The sequence below is a fragment of the Vidua chalybeata genome, chromosome Z (assembly GCF_026979565.1).
Source record: "Vidua chalybeata isolate OUT-0048 chromosome Z, bVidCha1 merged haplotype, whole genome shotgun sequence".
Taxonomy (NCBI): Eukaryota; Metazoa; Chordata; class Aves; order Passeriformes; family Viduidae; genus Vidua; species Vidua chalybeata.
The window spans coordinates 68,638,331-68,658,521 of NC_071570.1; the positions used below are offsets into that span (position 1 = coordinate 68,638,331).

Below are 20,191 nucleotides of genomic sequence, written 5' to 3' on the forward strand. Positions count from 1 at the left end.
TAAGAACTGCTCCTCTAAGAAACAACTCTCAGAGACAAAATTTTCCTTCAGATTTCACCCCCTTCCCCTCTCCCCCCAGCCCCACCCCTCCATAAAATACAATCAAAAATCAAGGTAATATATTTAACCAGAATAGTATGACATACTTGTCACAGCACATAGGCATAATGCACTTGGTATCAGAAGATTCTACAAAACTGTCCTTCACCAGCCTATATACTTGGATATATTCAGAAACTCCTTTCAAGAATACCATCAGGTGGCACATAAGTGAGGACATTTTACTTCTAGAGAGATCAGATAAAACTAAAAAGATTAACAGAGTGTCATGGTACATTTTAATACCAGAATCCTAACAGCAAAACAGGTAAGGGCTTATGAAGCACTCCAGAACTTCATAATTACACCATGTGATTACATGTCAAGTGATGTACACTTTTTCTAAATGGAAGATGAGGAATGTAGGAAATTAACTCTGATGAATGATTTGTTTTTTCTTTAAGTTCAGTTACAAATAAATTCCTTGCTATTTAAACAGATGCTATATAACTATACATGCATCAAGACTTAAATAAATAAATATCGTATAGTTTAAATTATAATATGTAAATTCTAAAACAACTTTCATTTGTAAATTAAAAAAAAAAAAAAATTACTGCATTGAAACTCCCTATAGGCAGGAGGGCCAAGCATGTTATTCCCAAAACATTAGAGATTATTAATCAGGATATTGTCAGACTCACTAGTTGTTACACAGATCACTTTAACTGTCACACACCATATGAGAAATGTTTCATGGAATCATAGGATGGTTTAAGTTGAAAGAGGGCCTTAAAGATTATCTAGTTCTAAATCCCCCACCATGGTCAGGGAGACCTTTCATTAGACCAAGTTGCTCAGAGCCCCACAAAACCTGGCCCTGAACACTTCCATGGATGGGATACGCACAGCTTCTCTCGGCAACCTGTTCCATTTCCTCACCATCTTCACAGAACACCCACATCTCTCTTCAGTCTAAAGACCAGATTAGCAACAGTAACTGCCAACTGATCCTATTAAGCTCCACCAAGTCTTTAGAATATTATTTTTCCTCCGTGTACTTGAATTAGTTAAAACTGCCTATCAGATAAAATCACCTGGTTTCATGGCTAGTTAAAATGTGTGAAAGACCATGGGGATGACTGCAAAGAAATTCAGCAATGATTTAAAATAATGTACTTTGCCTTCTCTATGCAAATTTTAATCTAGAAAATCTAGCATCTAATTTTTTCTATAGTCCTGTGTCCTGGAGTGATGTTATTATATCCCCTGTCACCTGCTTTGTGCCCAAAAATGGGTCCTATAGCTTTAAGCTAAACCCAGAGAGAGAGAAAGAGGAAAGAGAAGCAAAAACATTTTTTTGCCACCTGTGTTTAGAAACACAGAGATAAGACTCTTGGTTTCACCCAACTCATGGCTTTTTCTCTCCAGAGAAAAGCAGATGAAGTAGTTTCTTTGCTTTTTAAACTAGCTTTTCATTTGTTAATTGAAGCAGAAGTTTTGCCTGGAACTGTAGCTTCGTCTTCTAGAACTATGAAACTTTTCTCCAAGCCAAAACACCAAAACATTGCCCAGGCTCCTCCCCACCCCCAGCCCCACCCACATCGCGCTGTGGCCCAGAGGTCAGCTCCAGGCTTGGAAAAAGACTGAACCACACCTACAGAAAAAATTCTGAAACTCTTCAAAGCAGCAGAAAGTTTTATTATTTAACATTATTCATTCTTTTCATACCTGTAAACAACTTGCTTGTTAAATAAACAATTTTTTCACTCACTCCAATAAAAATCCTTTCAAACCTATAGGAACCCGTAAAAAAAAAGTTGCTAAAATGTACTCTTCATTAAAGGAAACACCTTTTCAGAACATTTCCTCCTAAATTTGTCCAAAACCAAGACATCTGTTAAATGAATCCCATTTCATCTCAGAGAGAATACAAAAGCATGCCAAAGGCTAAATGCAGTTTAAAACTGTGGTAATTACTTTTAGATTTCCTCTGCAGTAAGTAAGGATGCTAATTTCAATAACTAGTGGTACAAGTAAGACTAATAAGGAAAATGAAAGAGAAGTGTGTTACTGCTTCAGTTGCAACTTGTTAAAATAACTTTCAAATGAAATACAAAACTCATGTATATTCTTCTTTTATTTATGTACTGCGAAACCATTATTTTTCTTTTCCATGTCCTTTTACTATTTATTGTCCCCATCATTCTTTAAGGTCAAAAAAGAAAAAGCAAATAACTCACAATGACTAATATTTCTGTATTGCTTTCTGTCACAACCCTCCTGTGTTCTGTTCTTTCATCCTTCTCAAACCAAACCAATTGAAGCTTCTGCTTCAAAAGCAGAAGTACCCATCACTTGCTCAGCATTGTCTACATAATGCCAAGATGTCAAATGAGGTCAGCTTTGACATGATACATGAAATCCATAGGCACTCTACTGTGTGTGTTTGAAGAAGGAATAAAAAGTGTAACATATAATTTTCCCCCAAACTTCAAGAAATCCATAGGCCCTCTATTGTGTGTGTTTGAAGAAGGAATAAAAAGTGAAACATATAATTTTCCCCCAAATTGCAAGAATAGATTCTTAAACCAATGTGAAGGAATATATTAGAGTGACTTCCAACTACCTCAGTGGCATCCTGGTTTAACATCAATACAGCACACTGAAATTTTACTACATGCTACACAGAAGGAATGTAGTAATTTACAAAAGGCCATCTGTGCTGACCAAAAGCTAAAAAAGAGTATTCTTAAGAGAGAAACCATTCTGCATTTCTTCTACCAAGATGTCTATAAGAATAATTTTGTCTGGAATAAGCACAGCAAAAAAGCAAACCTCCCTCCCTTATTTTCACAATAATCTTCTTATCAATAAGATAGGCATGAATTTAAATTTAGGGAATCACATGTTGGTGGATACTGTTTCAGATTAATTTCAGATAATGCCCGTAATATGTATCTCAGATTAAAACATTTCTCCCAGCTTTTCTGCAAGAAACATAGTAGCCTGCATCTTCAACAACAGATAAAAACTTACCTTATTACGAAGTCATGGCTGTCAATCTCTTTTCCACAACCACTCTTTAGAAGGACGCCAGAATTCCCAACTACTGCACAGGTTTTAAATCGGCGATTTTTCATTGGAGAAACTTCAGGGAGAAGGCTGTGCAAATCCTGAGAAATGTTTAGAGTGCGACGTCTGTCCAGTACATAATGAATTACATCTCCGGGCTTGAAGCTACTTTTGACCACTGAGACATCTCTTTCAGCATCCAAGAACTGAAGAATGTTCTTCCTGCATTGACAGAAAAATGCAGAGACAAAACCCAACATCCCCTGCTGCTGAAATGGAGTTTTATCTAGCAGCAATATAGACTGCACAAGCCATACAACATAAAGCAGAATGCAGACAGTGCCAGTCCTGCCAGGGTAATTTCCCATGCTCTAGGATGGAGTTAGAGCAAAGATTTTAGAATGGAGTTAACACTGGTTACAATGTAACACATAAATACTACAGAACTACAGAATAATGACTTGTACACACAAAGACACAGAGGGACAAAGGAAAGATAACTGAAAATTTGAAGGCATACTGTGCTTGACTATCTTCACAAAATTTTGGAATTAAGACATTTTTAAAAAGAACTGTGGTGGTTTGTTTTCATAAAAACAAACTTGAATACATGAAGCATTTGTGATCAGGAAATGTTGTGCCTTACAAATCAGCTTGGCTCAGGAATGACCATGGTTTCTTGTAGATTCTTATTTCACCATAAAAGTAATATATTCAGTTTAGCATAAACTTCCTCCTAATTAACCAAAGTTTAACTAAAGCTATCCTAATTAACTCGATTTGAGAACACACCCAGTCTTTTGTACTAATTTGAACAAAATCAGCTTAAAACATAATGCAAATTAAACTACTGCAGCTCAGGGTCCAGTCAAGCTGTTAGCTGAACTCAGAATCTCTTACAAACTCATCAACACTTTGCAACATTGATCATCTTGTCAGCAAATAACTGTTTAAACTATTACAGAGGTTGACACACATGACCAAATATGAGGGTTTAATAAACTACCATGTATCAAGTGAACTATGGCAGACAAACATTTATATATTCCCAGCCCCCCGCAAATAACTGATGAAGAATGTTTGCTTTTATGTCAGCTGAAAAGTGAAGTCATGGTATCTGCTCATGGGGGCATCAGGATGCTCTGCCTAAGTGGAGGTAAAGCATCTCAAACTTGCCTCTATTTGCAAAAGTTATCAATGCTGATGGAGAAGAGGGCATCACCCTGCTTTTGGTGTTGAAGAATGCTGAAACCAGCCTGACTCATCAATCCCAAAGTTAAACACTCTATTCTGTGAAGAACAGTCTTTCCCAACAGAAACTGGCACTGGTGAGGCTACAGCAGACAGAGCTCCTTATAATGGAATCAACAAGTGACAGTACCGATAACTTAAGTAAAGCTGCTGAGCTGATACATCTGACTGTCAATCACTTTATAGTACAAAAGGCGAGGTCCCCTTTTTAATGGTAGAGAATTCTGACACACTCCTTCTTGGATAGAGTGTGTGTCTAGCTTCCTTCCTTGAATGGGAATCCCCTCCCAGGTTACTCCTTAAGGCTGAGTAAAAGAGACTTGCCTATGGTCATTAATTTCTACTCAATTATTTTACTAGCTTTAATATTGTTACTTCAATATAGCTTCAGTAAACAGTGCACTATACTGGAAGTTGTAACTGTACCATGTATTAAATAAAAATGATATTTTAGTCTAATTATTATCATTAAGATCATCAATAACTAATTTACTTTAATAACTTAAGTATATTTGGTTTGCCATCCTTAATCTTATGGGACAAAATTGCATAAAGGTTCAATTGCACTTGCACAATCCTTTTAACATAAACTGTTGACCAAGTTTGAGGCTAAGATTAGATCAAATCATACCTTGCCTCCTCTCTGAGAAGGGGTTTAACATGCAAGAGGTTTAGAAAACTAGTTCTGTACCTCATAACTCAGTGGGAGGGATTCTCTAATAAACTCTGTTCAAAGCTTCCATTCTGCTCAAAACAGGTAGAGACTAGGGTCCAAAAATTAGCACATGTTCAATATGTAGATTCAAAAGAGATACTTAATCACTGCAATGTAATGACTAATGTATGCAATGACTAATACCTGCACTAGCAGTGCAGAGCACTTTTCAGTATACCCTTGACATAAAAAGCTGAAAAAATCCCTAGGCCAGAGCTGGAAGAGACACTGATAGCTCAGGATTGCAAGTGAGCTGTCACAGGTTGCAAATGCAAGAGGTGGCTGGAGGTGTGTTTTCTGTTAAAAAAACACTGCCATCTCTTAAAACCAGGTGGGACAGTTTTCTTTATCTCTTCTACAACCAATCCTCCCTCTGGGAAGGTATCGTCTGTTAACGGGCCATTGAGTCTCATGGCATGACCGACAAAATTACATCATTGCATTGTGAGATGCTCCACACAGGGGGAGGAGCCCAACATTCCTACCTGGATATAATCTGAAATTTAGAATACCACAGGCAGCTTTTTCCCACTAGATTCCCAGAAGATCAGCCTTTTCTCACTAGATTCCCAGAAAAAGACCAGGCCCATCTGCAACACCACCGACCTTCAGAGAAAACCTACACCCTTTCTACAGAGTAATTGTTTCAACAGAAATACATCTGTCACTTCTGGAGAACTGCGGCCACCATTTAATCAGACTGCTAGAATCAGACTGCTACAGGTCATATTCTGACTCTGTCACTGTTGTTTTATATTACTGCATTTTTATTTTTCCTAAGCACTGTTATTCCTACTTCCATATCTTTACCTAAGAGCCCCTTAATCTCAAAATTATAATAATTCAGAGGGAGGGGATTTACATTTTCCATTTCAAGAGAAGCTCCTGCCTTCCTTAACAGACACCTGTCTTTTCAAACCAAGACATGTGTGAAGCTTTACAAGCTTGTGTCCATCTGTGAAGCAGGTATGTTTCTGAAAAAAGATCAGATCTGAACCAAGTACAACACTCTTGTGGAACAGACATGGAGTGCTGAGCCAGGGCAGGATGTTTAGTTCATAATAAATCTACTAGAAACTTTTGCCTGTGGAAGTCTACAAAGAAGAAAAACAAAAATTTTTCACTGTTGTCAGTAGTAAGGTGGAATTTAAAACAAAATGGATTACAAATATACAAATACAAAACAAATATTCTGTTTGCATATTAACCTTCTAAAGAAGAACTTCCATATAGCACAACCAAACAGGAAACAACTAGAAATGTTATTCTAGCAGTTGCAACACTCAGTCACAGCCATAAAGGTGAAACAATCCCCCACAAATTAAAAGGGATGAGCTATAGAAACACCCGTGCTCACTAGCCAGCTCTTGTGCTGCTGCCTCAAGAAAGAAGAGTATGTCTCAATCTTGCAACCAACAACACAAAACACGCACCATGGAACTGATCTTAAAAGCCATAGGAGAAGTGAAACATAATAAATGCGGTTCTTAAGTAATTCCTCTCATTTCCTAAACTTGGCCAAAAAAAAAAAAAAAGAAATAATATCTGGAATGTGTTGGGCTATCTGTTACAGCTGTCACATATGAAGCAAGCAGCCTCAGAGCAAAGGCAACTTATGCTGAGGCACATGAAGGACTCAGAATAATAAAGCAGGATAGACAAACTTAAAATCCTTAGTTTAGCTTTTGGTAAGGCCAGGCAAGGTATTTCTGTAAAAGGAAGATGAAGACTCAAATTTGCCCTTTAAATTGAATGGACTTTAAATCTCCTTGGGTTTGATAGCTTAACTTTGTGGGCACTCTGCAACAATAGACAGATCAATTGATACAAAACAAAAAAGAGCAAGAGAGAATTGTCCAATCTAGAAGTACTAAAAATTACTGTAATTATTCATCACATAGGAAGAGAGCTACTACAGCTGGGGCTGTAAAGGATAATTTGAATCCATCAAAAGGTACAAACATCATCATCCAAGCTATCAAGCAACTCATTTCACATGAACTTTGACTTGAGAAGGGATGACCACCGATGAGTCTCAAAACCTCAAAAAATTATGTGCAATGCACAGAAACTAGATTTCCAACTACAAAAAGTCACATGATTACCAGAAGATTTGCTTTAGTCCCTGTTATTTAGAAAAAACTGGCCTAAAACTGTCCATATTAGCAATCTGTGCATGAACACCCTATCTTCTATATTATTTTTCAAAGTAAGAGGAAGGCAGGGAAGTTATACAAACAGTGTCAAAAAAAGTAAACGCACATTGGTTTCCATTATTCATTTGGTTGCTTACATTCAAAACTCATTTATCTATATGCTTATAAAAGTCCTCCAAATAATTTCATGTGGATCTGAATTAGAATCAGATAATCAACAATTCACTTAACACAGCTGAAATTTCCAAAAGGTCTATGGAATTTATTTTTCAATAAAATGCTGAGATGGTCAGAAATCTCTAACCTTAGTATCGTCTCACAAATTTAAAAACGTTTTCTTATCTGAAACTGTCATTAGCATATATATTTAAATGAGCACACAGGTATTGCAGTATGCAGTAGAAACATTATATAAGAGATATGCAATAATGTTAACATTGAAATATTTTTTATTAATTCATCTGACTGTATCTGGATATCTTCTAATACTGAAAGTAATATGATAAATAATGCAGAGTCCATGCTATTGTTTTAAGTTCCTTCGTGCTACTGACTCACTGATACCATGGGGATAACAGTACTTCCGATTTTCACATAAGTGATAAGGAGGAAAAAAAATACTGAGGGACATAACAAATACTGAGTGTACATACATGAGTGTCTCAGTCAGTCTTGATGCTGATTAGTAATAACAACTTGTTTAAACCTCTGCTTTGTCCCACAAAGAGTACCAAAAACAGCACAAGGTTATTCTGATTAAACAGACATGACAAAATAATGACAAGTAAGTGTTAATCCACTTCAAGCTGCATATTAAATTCAAAAGCAAACCCAATTCCACTCAATTCCACAGAGAAAAAAGAGCATTATTTTTAGCAAACCTTGAAGAAACAGTGTTCTGCAGCCTTAAGCTAAACTATGCAAACAGTTTCATTTGAGGTGGTTTTCAAGTTTTTTTATGACAAAAAAAACTGTGTCAGGGTGTGACCTGAGCCGTTTTGTGGTCAGGTGAGACTGATGTGACTCGCTTAATTGTAGCCAAGCCGCTGCTTGGAACATGTTTACACGACTCAAAAAAACACAGAGTCATAATCTGTGACTGACTTATGGTTTTTCTTTGATGAAAAGAAACAGATCTCCATAACATTTAAGTACCAACTGAAACTCTGGGTTATCTGATGAGTTCATGCAACAGTAATGTCTCTGAACAGCTTTCCAAAAGTTTAGACTATGTACTGCTCTGGGGCAAAATGGTGAGATTTTTCTCATGACGCATTTTTCTAGTTTTATTTTGTACTGTGGTCTTTGCACCACAAAACTATTATACAATCTCAAACTGTTCTTCATCTACCTCAGAAATGTGTGAATGAACAAAAGAAAATAGACCACTAGATGATTTGAATGTTAAGATTACAAAACCATGTATATTTTTAGACATTCTTAAGAAAACTGAAATATGACTGTCAATGCTTTTTCTGGGAAAAGTCATTTCTGTAGAGGAAGGCAGTGCTATAAATCACTGCTGCTAGACTTGAGTAGGCCCCCCCAGGTGTGAGGAGAAGCCTCTGGAATGCATCCTAAGTGCCCAGGAGGGCTCACCAGCAATCACATTATAGAATAGAGATGGACTTGATCCTCTCTGTGCCCACTGAAGATGTGCCTTTATCTACATGTCCCCCAGCCCATGTTTATCTAAAATGTTCCTAATAATTCCATGTAGTGGGGACTTGACAACCTCCCCATGCACCTCTGTCAGTGCTTCCCTGGCCTTACTGGAAGCATAGTATTCCTCAGATCTTTTCCACAACAGCTGAGGCTGCTCTGGTTTCTTATGCCTTGCTTAAGACTACACCTTATTCTTAGCAGTATCCTTCATTTATCAGAGGATAAGAAACCACTCAACATTTTTTTAAAACTTTTATGCTATAGATTTCTAATCCCTCCTCTTGATCTCCTGCAGACTCTCTCTGACAGGCCTTCATAACAACTCAACTTTCCAGCCCTAGCAAGTCCTGACTCTGCTTTGCAGTCCACAGCTGGAAAGTAGAAGGTGGCTCTCAGCCTCTAGAATCACCAGGAACTACAGCCTAGATAAAACATGATTTTTTTGCCAGCTAAATTATTTTAATTAAAAACAACATGAAAGAACAAACTCTGTGGTAACAGAAGGCCACAGCTTGCTCTTGTACATGACTAGAGTTCCAGCTCCTGCTGGTTTCTTGAGGAGGCTGTGGGGACCGCAGCTATTTGCACCTGTGCTTTAGTGTAAAAGGAAGTTTCAAGAAAAGCTCTTCCAGGAAAGTAGCCTTTAGAATCACAGGATAGTTTGTGTTGGAAGAGGACTTGAAAGATCATCTAGTTCAACCACTAATTTGGATTTGTTAAAATCATACCTGACTGCAAATAACCCTGGAAGGGCTTCTAGAAGCTCCCAGCTGATGGAGGCCACACAGACAGAAATGCTGTAATACAAGGCAGTGGGCATGCAAAAGGAAGAGGGATTTTAAACAGACCATGACTCAACTACTGCTTACCACAGGAAGGTCGTCCAGCTTTTGAAGAAGATAAGCAAGGCAGAGTAAGGTAGATTGGCAAGCAAAAATCCCCTGAGGTTTATTATGACTAAACCAGACCAGAGAAAACAAACAGAAAGAAATAGCACACAAGGCTTCAGAACATTGCTCCAAAAGCTTCAGAGCAATTGTAGTGCTCTTTTGCTGGTTCCGTATTTACTGCTTGAACTTCAGGGACTTGTCACAGCTGTTTCACACTAACTTGTAAGACAAAAATTGATAATAATCTGAACTTTTGAAGGAGGAAGATGCTTTTTTTTTTAAGATGCTGCTGACATCTTACAAATTCTCACACTTTTCTGACAGGAAATATTCTCTGTTACACTGCAGAGATAAACACATTCCCAATGTACTTATTTACAAATTTGCCTTCCTGCAATTCATAACCTTCTTCTTCTCCTTTCAGCATAAATTCACATATTTATTTAAAAGTAAGTAGAAAAAAGTCACAGACATCAAACTGTGGTTCATTTCACACAGGTCACAAATGTGGTGTCATCAGCCCTGTGTAGAAGGCTTTTCCAAACAGGTTTGTACCATCTCAACCACATCCCTACTTTCTGAAACTATAGCCTTCATTACAAATGGAGCCTCCATATTTCCGTAAGCATAAGGAAAAACTTCACATTTCTACAGACAGTAGAAAGGACATAAGACATAAAACCTTAGCAGATGGTAGACTCCTCTTCATGACTGAAATAACTCAGATAGAAAAGGGAGCCAAAAAAGCAGTCTTCTTCCCTTTCTTACAGGAATTACCAATTCTTCTTCAAAGAAGTTGCCAGCAATGAGAAGGTAACATCAGTTGCAAATATCAGTCTCCTACTAAACCAGTCATTGTAAAGGCAGCACATTTCACACAGTCCCAAGTAATTAGTAACACCCATAATTCCTACCTCAATCACAGAAAGTCTAGCTCTTTCTTCTTAAGCCTGCTCACTATCTCCAAAAGGCTGCTGTCTTCCCAAGAGGGCTGCTACACTCCACAGACTGCCTTCACTGGAATCTTTTCATCCTTCCTTGGGGTCTTGATAAAGAAGATTTACCACTCATTGACTCCTACCTGGAGCCTGGCCTTGCCAAGAATTCCTAAGGCCTTTGAGGCTGATACACACATCATCACTAACTTGAGCAAAAATAAAACGTCCAGAGATGATGCCCACAAAGTCAACAAAGCAATAGCAAAGTATAATATTCTAGATGCCAATCAACAAGATTTGACACATCACTGACCAACAGTCCTTGCACAAAGCAAAAAAACCATACTTTCTACATTTGAAAATTGCTAATGTGGGTGGCATGCTGAAGTAAGACTCAAAACATCTGTCATTTATGGGTGACTATAAGTTTTATGAAATATCTTTATGATGCACACTAATGGCTTCACAAATTATTTTTCCACTACTTAGAACTGATAACATTTTATACATTTCTCAACAGGCTCTAGCTTGTTTTTTGTTTCTCTCTTACTGTTACTTCCTATGGTCACACCACAAGACCACCAACCACTCTTCACGTTAACAGCTGCAATTATAGACAATTAATCACCTTCATAGTCTGTACAGTGGATGTAACATATTATGGAGGGCTAAGCAGTTAGTTAAACCACAAGAATACTGTATGCTTTTGCTAGACACTTTTAAAGGTAGTCCTGATAGGTGGGTAAGTGTAAAACTACAGCTAAAATGCTTCTTACTGCTGTAACATGGAAGAAAGGTGTATAGCAAACCACCTGAAAAAGTGAGAGAATGTACATAATTGAGCCAACATCAGACTGAAAGACATCATCAGGGGTTGCACGCAGCTTCCTCAGTGAAAAGCATGCCTGATATCCCTCCCTCACCACTGAGAATCATAACTGAATGTGCTATGAGCCTCAACAAAGAGGATATCTGGAAAGATTATGCCTGGCAGGTAGCACTGACTCCTTTTGTAGAGTTCATGTCAACTTCTGGCCCTAAGTCACATTAATCTAAAATTATTTTCTGCTTCACACCTACTCTCTGCCCCAGCGTTTATTAAGGTAGCCTCTGAAAATAAGACTGGCAATGTGGACTTCTAAATAATCTCAGCTTTATGACCTCTCTGGTACTGAAAATCTTACAGTGGAAGAATTATGGTGGAACCTCTACTTCTTGAGCCAATGTACAAGATACACTGTTTTCTTCACTATACTAATGAGACAAAAAAGACCCCCTTCCCTGCACAATATTTTTAAAAACCCCACATATAAAAGTGGTTCTTAAGTACACAATAGTGTTTTATTAAATAAGAGAAATTTCCCCCTCTGGAAACAACAAAGAAAAAAGTTATTTTGAATCTAGATATAGATTCAAATAGATTGAAATGATGCACATGTATTAACAGGATGAAAAAATGCTAAAGCGTTTTCCACTGTTTTACCTCTTTGTCTGAATAATATATTTTGCATTTGGAACAGGTGGAAAATGGGCAAAACCCAAACTTTATTTTCTTTCTTGATTTTAACCAAAAGGTTATTGTAGTATTTTTCTTGTTTGTTGTTTGGCTTGAGCAGCAAGGCGTATCCGTTTTAAATGGTTCTGAAATATGATACTCAATTTTTCAGTAAAATGACTGAGAATAATTGTCTCTACTTATAGTCACTCAACCATTTCCAAATCAGCTTACTTCACAAGTAGAAAAAGCCATTTTCTCCCAACTTTTGGACCCATAACTTATGATACCTACATTTCTGAGCTACCTTTATCTTCTGCATGCTTTAGAATTAGGGACATAAAATAGCAGTCGTTAAAAAAATCCCTAAATTTCTCCTTCAGAGAAGCCATGCTTTTATACCTGGAAACAATGCCTGATTTGTAAACTGTCCTTTAATTTAAAAAGAAAAAATTAAAAGTAGAAAGGGAAATCACAGGGAAACCACAATTTAATTAGAAAACATTACATTATTCAAAAATCTTAATATTCAGAAATAGTTACTTTCCCTCATTTTTCATAGAATGTAACACTCCTAGATCTCCACACTGCCAATCCATGCTCCACATGTTTCTCTCATGGACCATCTTCCTGATGGAGATGGGGAAGATATGACACAACACACTCAGAGGCATCTGTGCCCCAAGGTGCAGAGATCCACTGTAAAGACACATCAGAACTATCACACAGTTCAACTCTGCTTCTCGGTTGCCCCCTCAGCATAAGCCTAAGGCTCTTTTTGGCCCGACATTAAGAAAGGAAACTGCTTAAGACACAGCTATTGTCAGCATCTGACCCTGAAACATGGACCAGACACAGCCACAAGTGGATTCACTACACTTGCTGTCCCAGCTATTGACTCCTGCATCGCAGCTGTCTGCCTAAGCTCCCTCTGTAGTCAAGGGAGGAAAACTAGTATGGTTAGAATGCTTTCACCTGTTCTATATCAAACCTTTAGGATGAGAGAAAATCATATCCTAAAAGCACCAGTTTCTCACCACTGACTGTGGAAGAGTTCTAGACAACCAGCTTAAATATGGGGATGAATAGTGGAGGTTGATTGCACAGGTCTTACAGTTACAGCCAGATGAAAACATTTTATTAATTCTTATGAAGGATGACTTGACTTTGAAGCCTAATGTCATGCAGTTGCATTTAACACTGAAACCTAAATAGATACAGTTTCAAAACACTCATCTGCAAATGTAAATAAAATTTCTGTTTGTAGACCAAAGGAATTATAAAGCAATATGAATGAAAATAATTATAGGCAAGGTGAAATGAATTGCTTTTTTATTTAAGAAACTCACCTTATTTCCATTACCAAAGAAGAATTGATTTTCCAGCCTTCTGCAGCATGTTGGAAGATTGAGGAGCCACCCTTTCTAATTATCTTATCGGAGCTATTGATCATTGCTCTACTCAAACTCAGTTCACCATCTCTGCAATGCAATATAGAAAGCATACAATTATGTCAAGGTTAACTCTAGATTAAGCAATTTACATCCCAAGCACCAGCAATATATCCTTTTACTCTCAACAAAAATAAGCAATTATCTCTTAGCTTCCTAAAGAAAATTAACTGTAACAGAAAAAAATCTATGACACAGCTATCTGTAATAGTTGAATATGCAAATTAAGAGCTTAAATTTGTTTATATTTGTAATAGAATAGACATAACAAGAACTACAATAAACTCCAAATTGTGAATCTAGACAAAACTTCATAACGATTGTGCGGCAGATTCTGCACTTCTAGGTTCCAAATTTTAGTACTAAACTAAGAATCAAGTTACATTTCAAGGCTTTTCCCAGTTCATAATCTGCAATACTGGTTTTAACAGATATCTTTGGCCTCCCACTTAAAAATGCTGAAGATTTTAAAGCATGAAATTGTGGAATTTAATTGTATACAAAATACAAAATTTTCCCAACACTTCATGGAACTTTTGCATGCACTTATCCAAAACATTCCAATTGTCTTATTCTGTCCGTCAGTCTTGTGATTGTAACTTTTTGGCAAGGTAACCTTAAAAATAAATACAGTAAGCTTTGGGTGATGACCACTGAACACCTAGTAAGCTAGCACAAGTTGCAGTGATATTAGCCAACAGGATAACATAAATGGGACAAAGAAGTCCAAACATTACAAGCACAACTTAAGGTGTTACGACTAAAACTCATATTTATCTCCATATCCTTCCATTATCATCCATAGTGTATCATCCATAGTCTTTTACATGCCAGAGCCATGTTCAGCTGACTTCAAACACGGCTGTTTATCACAAATATATCAAAGTTGTTGGATGTAAAAGTTCACCACAAAAGAATGTCTTGTAAGTCAGGTGTGCACAGGACAATAATATACAGAAATCTGCTTGTCTGTTAAATAAGCATGCCCTGAAATACTGCCAATAACAATAACTTTACTTGGAAACAGAATATCTGACCACAGTTCTTCAACAAACAAAATGGTAAAGATGTGAGACTGAAAGCTTTCCGGAATTGCTGAGTTTTGTTTTTCTGTGGCTGTAAGCTTCTATAACAATGGTATCGGTGCCCTTAGTAAGAAACACAGCAACATTACTGCTGTATATAAAGCAATAATACTTAGTAAATTATACAACAGACTAAACACAAGCTATCCTGCAACAGGACATTAATTTAACTAAATTAACAAAACTGGTAATATGTAGCAATTTCTAAAATGTACTGTCATTGCAAAAGCCCCTATAACTAACAAACCATTACTCTTCACCAAAACCATCCTTCATTACTCGCAGCTTCCCCTTCCCTCTCACCCTCATGCCAACATCCTGCAGCCCAGACTTCACACTGATGCAGAGGTAAGGTTGCCATCTACTGAAAACCTACAATTTTAAGTTCATGACCTGTATGCAAATTACCCAAATCCTGCTAACTTGAAGACATGGGAGGATGCTGCAGAAGTCCCTAAATCCAATAGACAGAATCCAACTAATACCTTTTGCTATATTAAATTTTTTTATTCTCTAAAACTTTTCCAAAATCATTGTAATAATATTAATTACAAATATATTCCTGCATGTATTTTCTACATGCATTGAGTGCATGCATCTAAAGGAAAATGATCAAATTACATCCAGGTAAAGCTCTCAGTCTAAGGATACTTCAGAGATGTCTCTATATAGCCAGTCCATTTTGGATTATCTGGTGCCACTAATAACCATAAAATGGGCCACCTTGCACACCCATAACTTTTCTGAAAGTTATGCTTGCCTACACGACCAGTCAAAAATAACCCAATGTCCCAAACCCCAAACTCAGGAGAAAGGCAAGTGTAACATCAATAGGGGCAGCAGTTATGAACAATACATTTTTAAGCTATTTTTCTGCTTCATACATTAATGAATAGGATAACAGGCTATGAAGAGAAAATATATTTCAACAGTGAAAGTGAGTAGTACCATAAAGCACAAGAAGTCTCCCTGATAAAGAAATAGAGATATCACAAATAACTAGTTAGAAGTATATTATAGTTGTATTTTGAAAAGTTTGTTAGGAACTTTTTTTTATTTATAAATAAACACACTCGTTTCCTTCCATTTAATATTTAAACAACAGTTCATTTTAGTAAGGTTTTAAGTTGTGCCAAACAATGTGCAGTAAGCTGAAGGCAGCTTTTTCTTTGCAAACTTGTATAAAGTAATTTCTGAATAATTTCATCAGTTCCTTCTAGTCTGAGAGGAAGGAGCACATACTAAGAAACAAGGGTATCAATGACAATTCTACCTCACATGTTCATTTTCACCTCTGTTTTCACACAGCTGTAACCCCAAATTTTAAACTTCTGTACCTCTCCTAAGAATACAGATAGCTTTATCGTAGAAACAAGGTTACACCCAGGCTGAACAAGAGGAAGAGATACCAGCAGGTTGTGAAAATCTTGAAAAACAAAGGAAGCAAATATTACACGCACAGGTGAGGACAGCCCCTGCCCTCAGCATGTGCCAGAGCCACAGCTGCCCAGCCGTGCTCAGCTGCCTGTGTCCCCTTCCCTCACTAGATGCCCTGAGAAAGAGGGATGTGCTTTCTGTCTTTAACTCCGGGGCCAAGTAGGCTGTAATTGTCTCAGCTTCCTCCAGGCCTGTACGGGTACTTAGAATTCCCTTATGCCTCCTCCTTAAATTAAGGCAAGGGCTCACACAAGAGGACAAAAATCTGCTGTGAAAGAATTCTACCCACAGCTGGCATGCACAAGCAAACAGAAAGTGTGAGTTCCTACTTAGATTTTATTGATTACATTGTACGACCAATAAATTTATGCATTGCTCCAGGGAAACGAAAATCTTATACACCTCCACGGAAAAACCAGCTTGACTGAAAACCCAGTACCTCCAGAGAATTGCTGCAAGTTGGGAGAAAAATGAGGAATGCAGGCATTCATGCACATAAAGAGAAAGCTGAGGTGCAAAGATAAAAATGGCAAGGAACTCTCTGCCTTTCGTTTTGAGTCAACCACAGGCAGCAAAGGGAGAGTCGGTCTCAGCGAGGGACCAGACTTTCCATTGGAGGAAGCTCGAGAGCTAAGGGGGATGACCCACACTTATCTCAGAGCAAGAATCCTTAAGAAAAAGCCAAGTTCAGCAAAGCTTCCGGGCAAACTTCAAAGACGGAAGCAGGCGTTCACCTGCACCCCAAGCACGCTTGCCTGCGAGGCAAGAAACCGAGGCACAACGCGCTCCAGCGACCGCCGCCGCCACCTCGGGCCGCCCCGGCCTCCGGGGCAGCTGCGGACAGGTGAAGCTCCCCAGGAGCGCCCCGTTACGGCGGCTGAGAGGCAACTTCAGAAGCAGGGCAGCTCCCGTCCTTTCCCGTCCCCTCGCACCCACCCTACGGCCACCGAGCCCCGGCAGCAAGCCCCGCTCGCCGCTCGTCCCGCAGCGGCATCCGGGCCCTCCGGCAGCGCCCGCCGGCGAGAACGCCGAGTCGCGCTGGCATCGCAGGCTGCGGGTCACAGCCCGAGAAGCGCCGGAGCACCTGACAACCACACGGCCGAGCTGCCCCCTCGGACCGCCCTCCCGTCGCCGCGCCCCACAGTTACCCGGCGAGAGCTGCCTCCTGGCGCTCTTCGGTCCGTGTTATTTCCTTCGTCTTATAGAAGATGAGGAGGAGACTTATCGTGCACACAGTCCACCTCTTCCTGATGGAACGCATGTCTTCTGCAGAACGCGGGCCCCCTTCCTCTTTTCCTTTGTTTATCAAGGGTGTGCTGGAAACAACTGCACACGCGGCACGAATTCCTAAAAACACGGCGATGTATTTTTTGGCTATTTTTTTTTCCCGAAATAATTACAGAAGATAAAATAAAACCAGGCAGGAGCAGAGGCTGGGGGTTCTTTGGCGTTTAAGAGTGTCTCTCTTTCGCCCTGCCAAACAGCTGGGCTTGCAAGCTGGGCAGCCTCGGCCGGGGAGACGGGTCCGCGACGTCGCTGCGCCTTCGGAGAGCAGGGCCGAGCCGCGGAGCGCCCCGCGGCTCCCCGCTCCGTCCTGATCCGCTGCCAGTGCCGCCCCCGCCGGGGCGGGGGTGGGGGCGGGCGAAGCGTGGCCAATGCGGGCGGAGCGGGTGGGGCCTTGGCGTGGGAAGGAGGGCGGTGGACGCGGGCGGCGCCGGCGAGGAGAGGGGAGTGGGAGAGTTCCGCCGGCAGCTCCGCCGGGTTTGGGGGGAGCGTGCGCTCCTCGCCTGGGTCACATCCGCTGTGCCCGTGTCGCCAATTGGGCGTGTGAAAGTGAGAGCGAAGGACTGCCAACCCTGTGCCGCAGAAAAGGAACGCACTTCAGAGAAGGATGAAGGGTTTTGGTCGTTGGTTATTTTTTTTCCCCCCTCGCTCCCGCTGTGGTTGATTGTGGCTTGAACAAGGCACTGGAGGGTTTTCCCCCGTCTTGCTATCCCAAAGCCGCAGTAGAAGGCGGGAATGCAGAAGGGAAGCGACGTGGCCCCCGCACAGATCTGCCTGGAGTCCTGGAGTCCCGCCAAGTCCACCGCCCATGCCCTACTCCCCAGGGTCTTGTTTCATCCGCACCGTCTCAACACGGCCGTTATTTTCCTAATTTCTGCTGGGACAGTTTCTCTGAAATGCACAAAATAAAAGGACAAACCACGAAACCCCAAAACAAAATGAAAAAACCCAAACCTTTGAGATGGATAATGAAACACGAAAATTAAATTATTGGCTATATCCGCTTTTCTCAGTATTGTTTTGCCTTTGTCAAAGTGAGTAAGCTGCCCTGGAACTACGCTGATTCTGTGTGACAGGGATTTGCCCGCAGCCCTGAAGTTTGCTCTTATGGAACAAACAAGACCAATATGACACTTCTCCCACGGGGGCCCAGGAAGTTTTGTGGTAAATCTAGTGTGACTTCTCTTTCCTAGCTTAGATTACAAACAAGAGCTCATGGGATGACAGAACCTTCCCTGGGTCTATTTGGTGTGATATCTTGTGTCCAGAACTGATCATAACAGACAATTCACAGGAGGATGCAAGGAAATTCGGAAGTAAGTACAGATTTTTCCTTTCCAGGAGAGTACTCGCTCACAGGCATTAGGAGTGAAGAAAGGTTAGAGAAGTTGTTGAAAATCTTAAGGCTGCTAATAGTTGTTACGTTGGAAAAAATCAGTTGTGTGTAGTAAAAAGGTTTTAATTCAGTCTCAGTGGAATGGAATGGAAATAGCAGTTTCCTTTCATACAAGCCAGATCAAGCTGCATTTTCTGTGCTCTACTCTGCTGTGGCTCCAATAACTGAGTCTCAGAAAGTGATCTCTCTAAGGCATCAGCAGCAAAAGGAGAAAAGCCCATTCTATCTGTGAGAGTGAATTTCAAATTTCCCTTCGTATAGTAACTGACATTATTTTCAAAAAAAAAAAGAAAAAAACCAAAGTTGATTCAATGCAAAACCCCCCTTAATACCTTTGTAAAAACTACATCACATGTCCAACATAAAAGTCAGGATTCTGTCAATTCTGTTGAATATCTGTGATAATTTTTTTTTACCTTATATAACTTTTGTATATTAGATTATTTTTGTATTTAGATGGACTCATTGAAAATAGGTGTTGAAAATGTATATAGAGGATCCCGAATTCACCCGTCTTCAGAGGTGCTTTTCCTTGATTCCATCCTCAGCTGCCAAAGGCAGCTCCTTAGTTTCATGCCAGGCCACATGTAGGTTCAGAAGAAAAAAATGTTGCCTCCACCCTCTTCTCCTCTATCTACTGCTGCACTTCTTCCTCCCTGAAGGTTAATCAAAATGTCTATCATATGCATAGGGCCTGTATATGTGAAATTTGATGATGATGAGCTGCAGTTTTTCACATATTGTATTTGAGTAAGGCTTGAGACAGCCTTTTATTTTGTAATTGGGATGAAGAGAAAAATCAGTGAGCAGAGATAAGGGTTAGAGAACACTGGGAAACTAACAAAAGAGAAAGATAGAAGCAGATATAGAAGAAAGGTGAGGATGAAAGAATTAAGGGGTTAGCAACTGGGAGAGGGCAACAGCTATATCTGATCCAATAAAAGAAATTAGAGGAAAAGTTCAGAGTCCAGAAAGGCACCTACTTAAATGGTGTCTTAGGTTACAGTGTAAGATGTAACCAAAAGTATGTATTCTATTACCGTCTTCATAAGATCTTAAAACAGGTGGGGCAGTGTTCTTTATCTCCACTATGAGACAGCCCTGATAACTCCCTCCAGAGGGCTCCACTAATCCATCTCCACTAACGGGCCATCAAGGTCTCACAGAATGGCTCATAAAATTACACCATCCCATTGTGAGATGTTCCACCCAGGGGGAGGAACCAAACAGTCCTACCTGTATATAATCTGAGGCTTAAAACACCAGAGCAGTACCACTGGACTCCCACAGGTAAAGAGCATTGTAACCACCACT

At 39.6% G+C, this 20,191-nt stretch overlaps 1 protein-coding gene across 1 annotated transcript in view; it reads right to left on the minus strand.

The window, feature by feature from the left end:
• Positions 1–17,778, minus strand: part of ST8SIA4 (ST8 alpha-N-acetyl-neuraminide alpha-2,8-sialyltransferase 4) — a 55,266-nt gene extending 37,488 nt beyond the window's left edge. The window contains exons 1-3 of the mRNA XM_053932171.1: positions 17,346–17,778; positions 13,574–13,705; positions 3,079–3,336 (exon numbers count right to left, since the gene is read on the minus strand). Of these exons, the coding sequence (XP_053788146.1) occupies positions 3,079–3,336; positions 13,574–13,705; positions 17,346–17,458 (503 nt within the window). The 5' untranslated portion in view covers positions 17,459–17,778. The remainder of the gene's footprint in view (positions 1–3,078; positions 3,337–13,573; positions 13,706–17,345) is intronic.
• Positions 17,779–20,191: the final 2,413 nt, after the last annotated feature.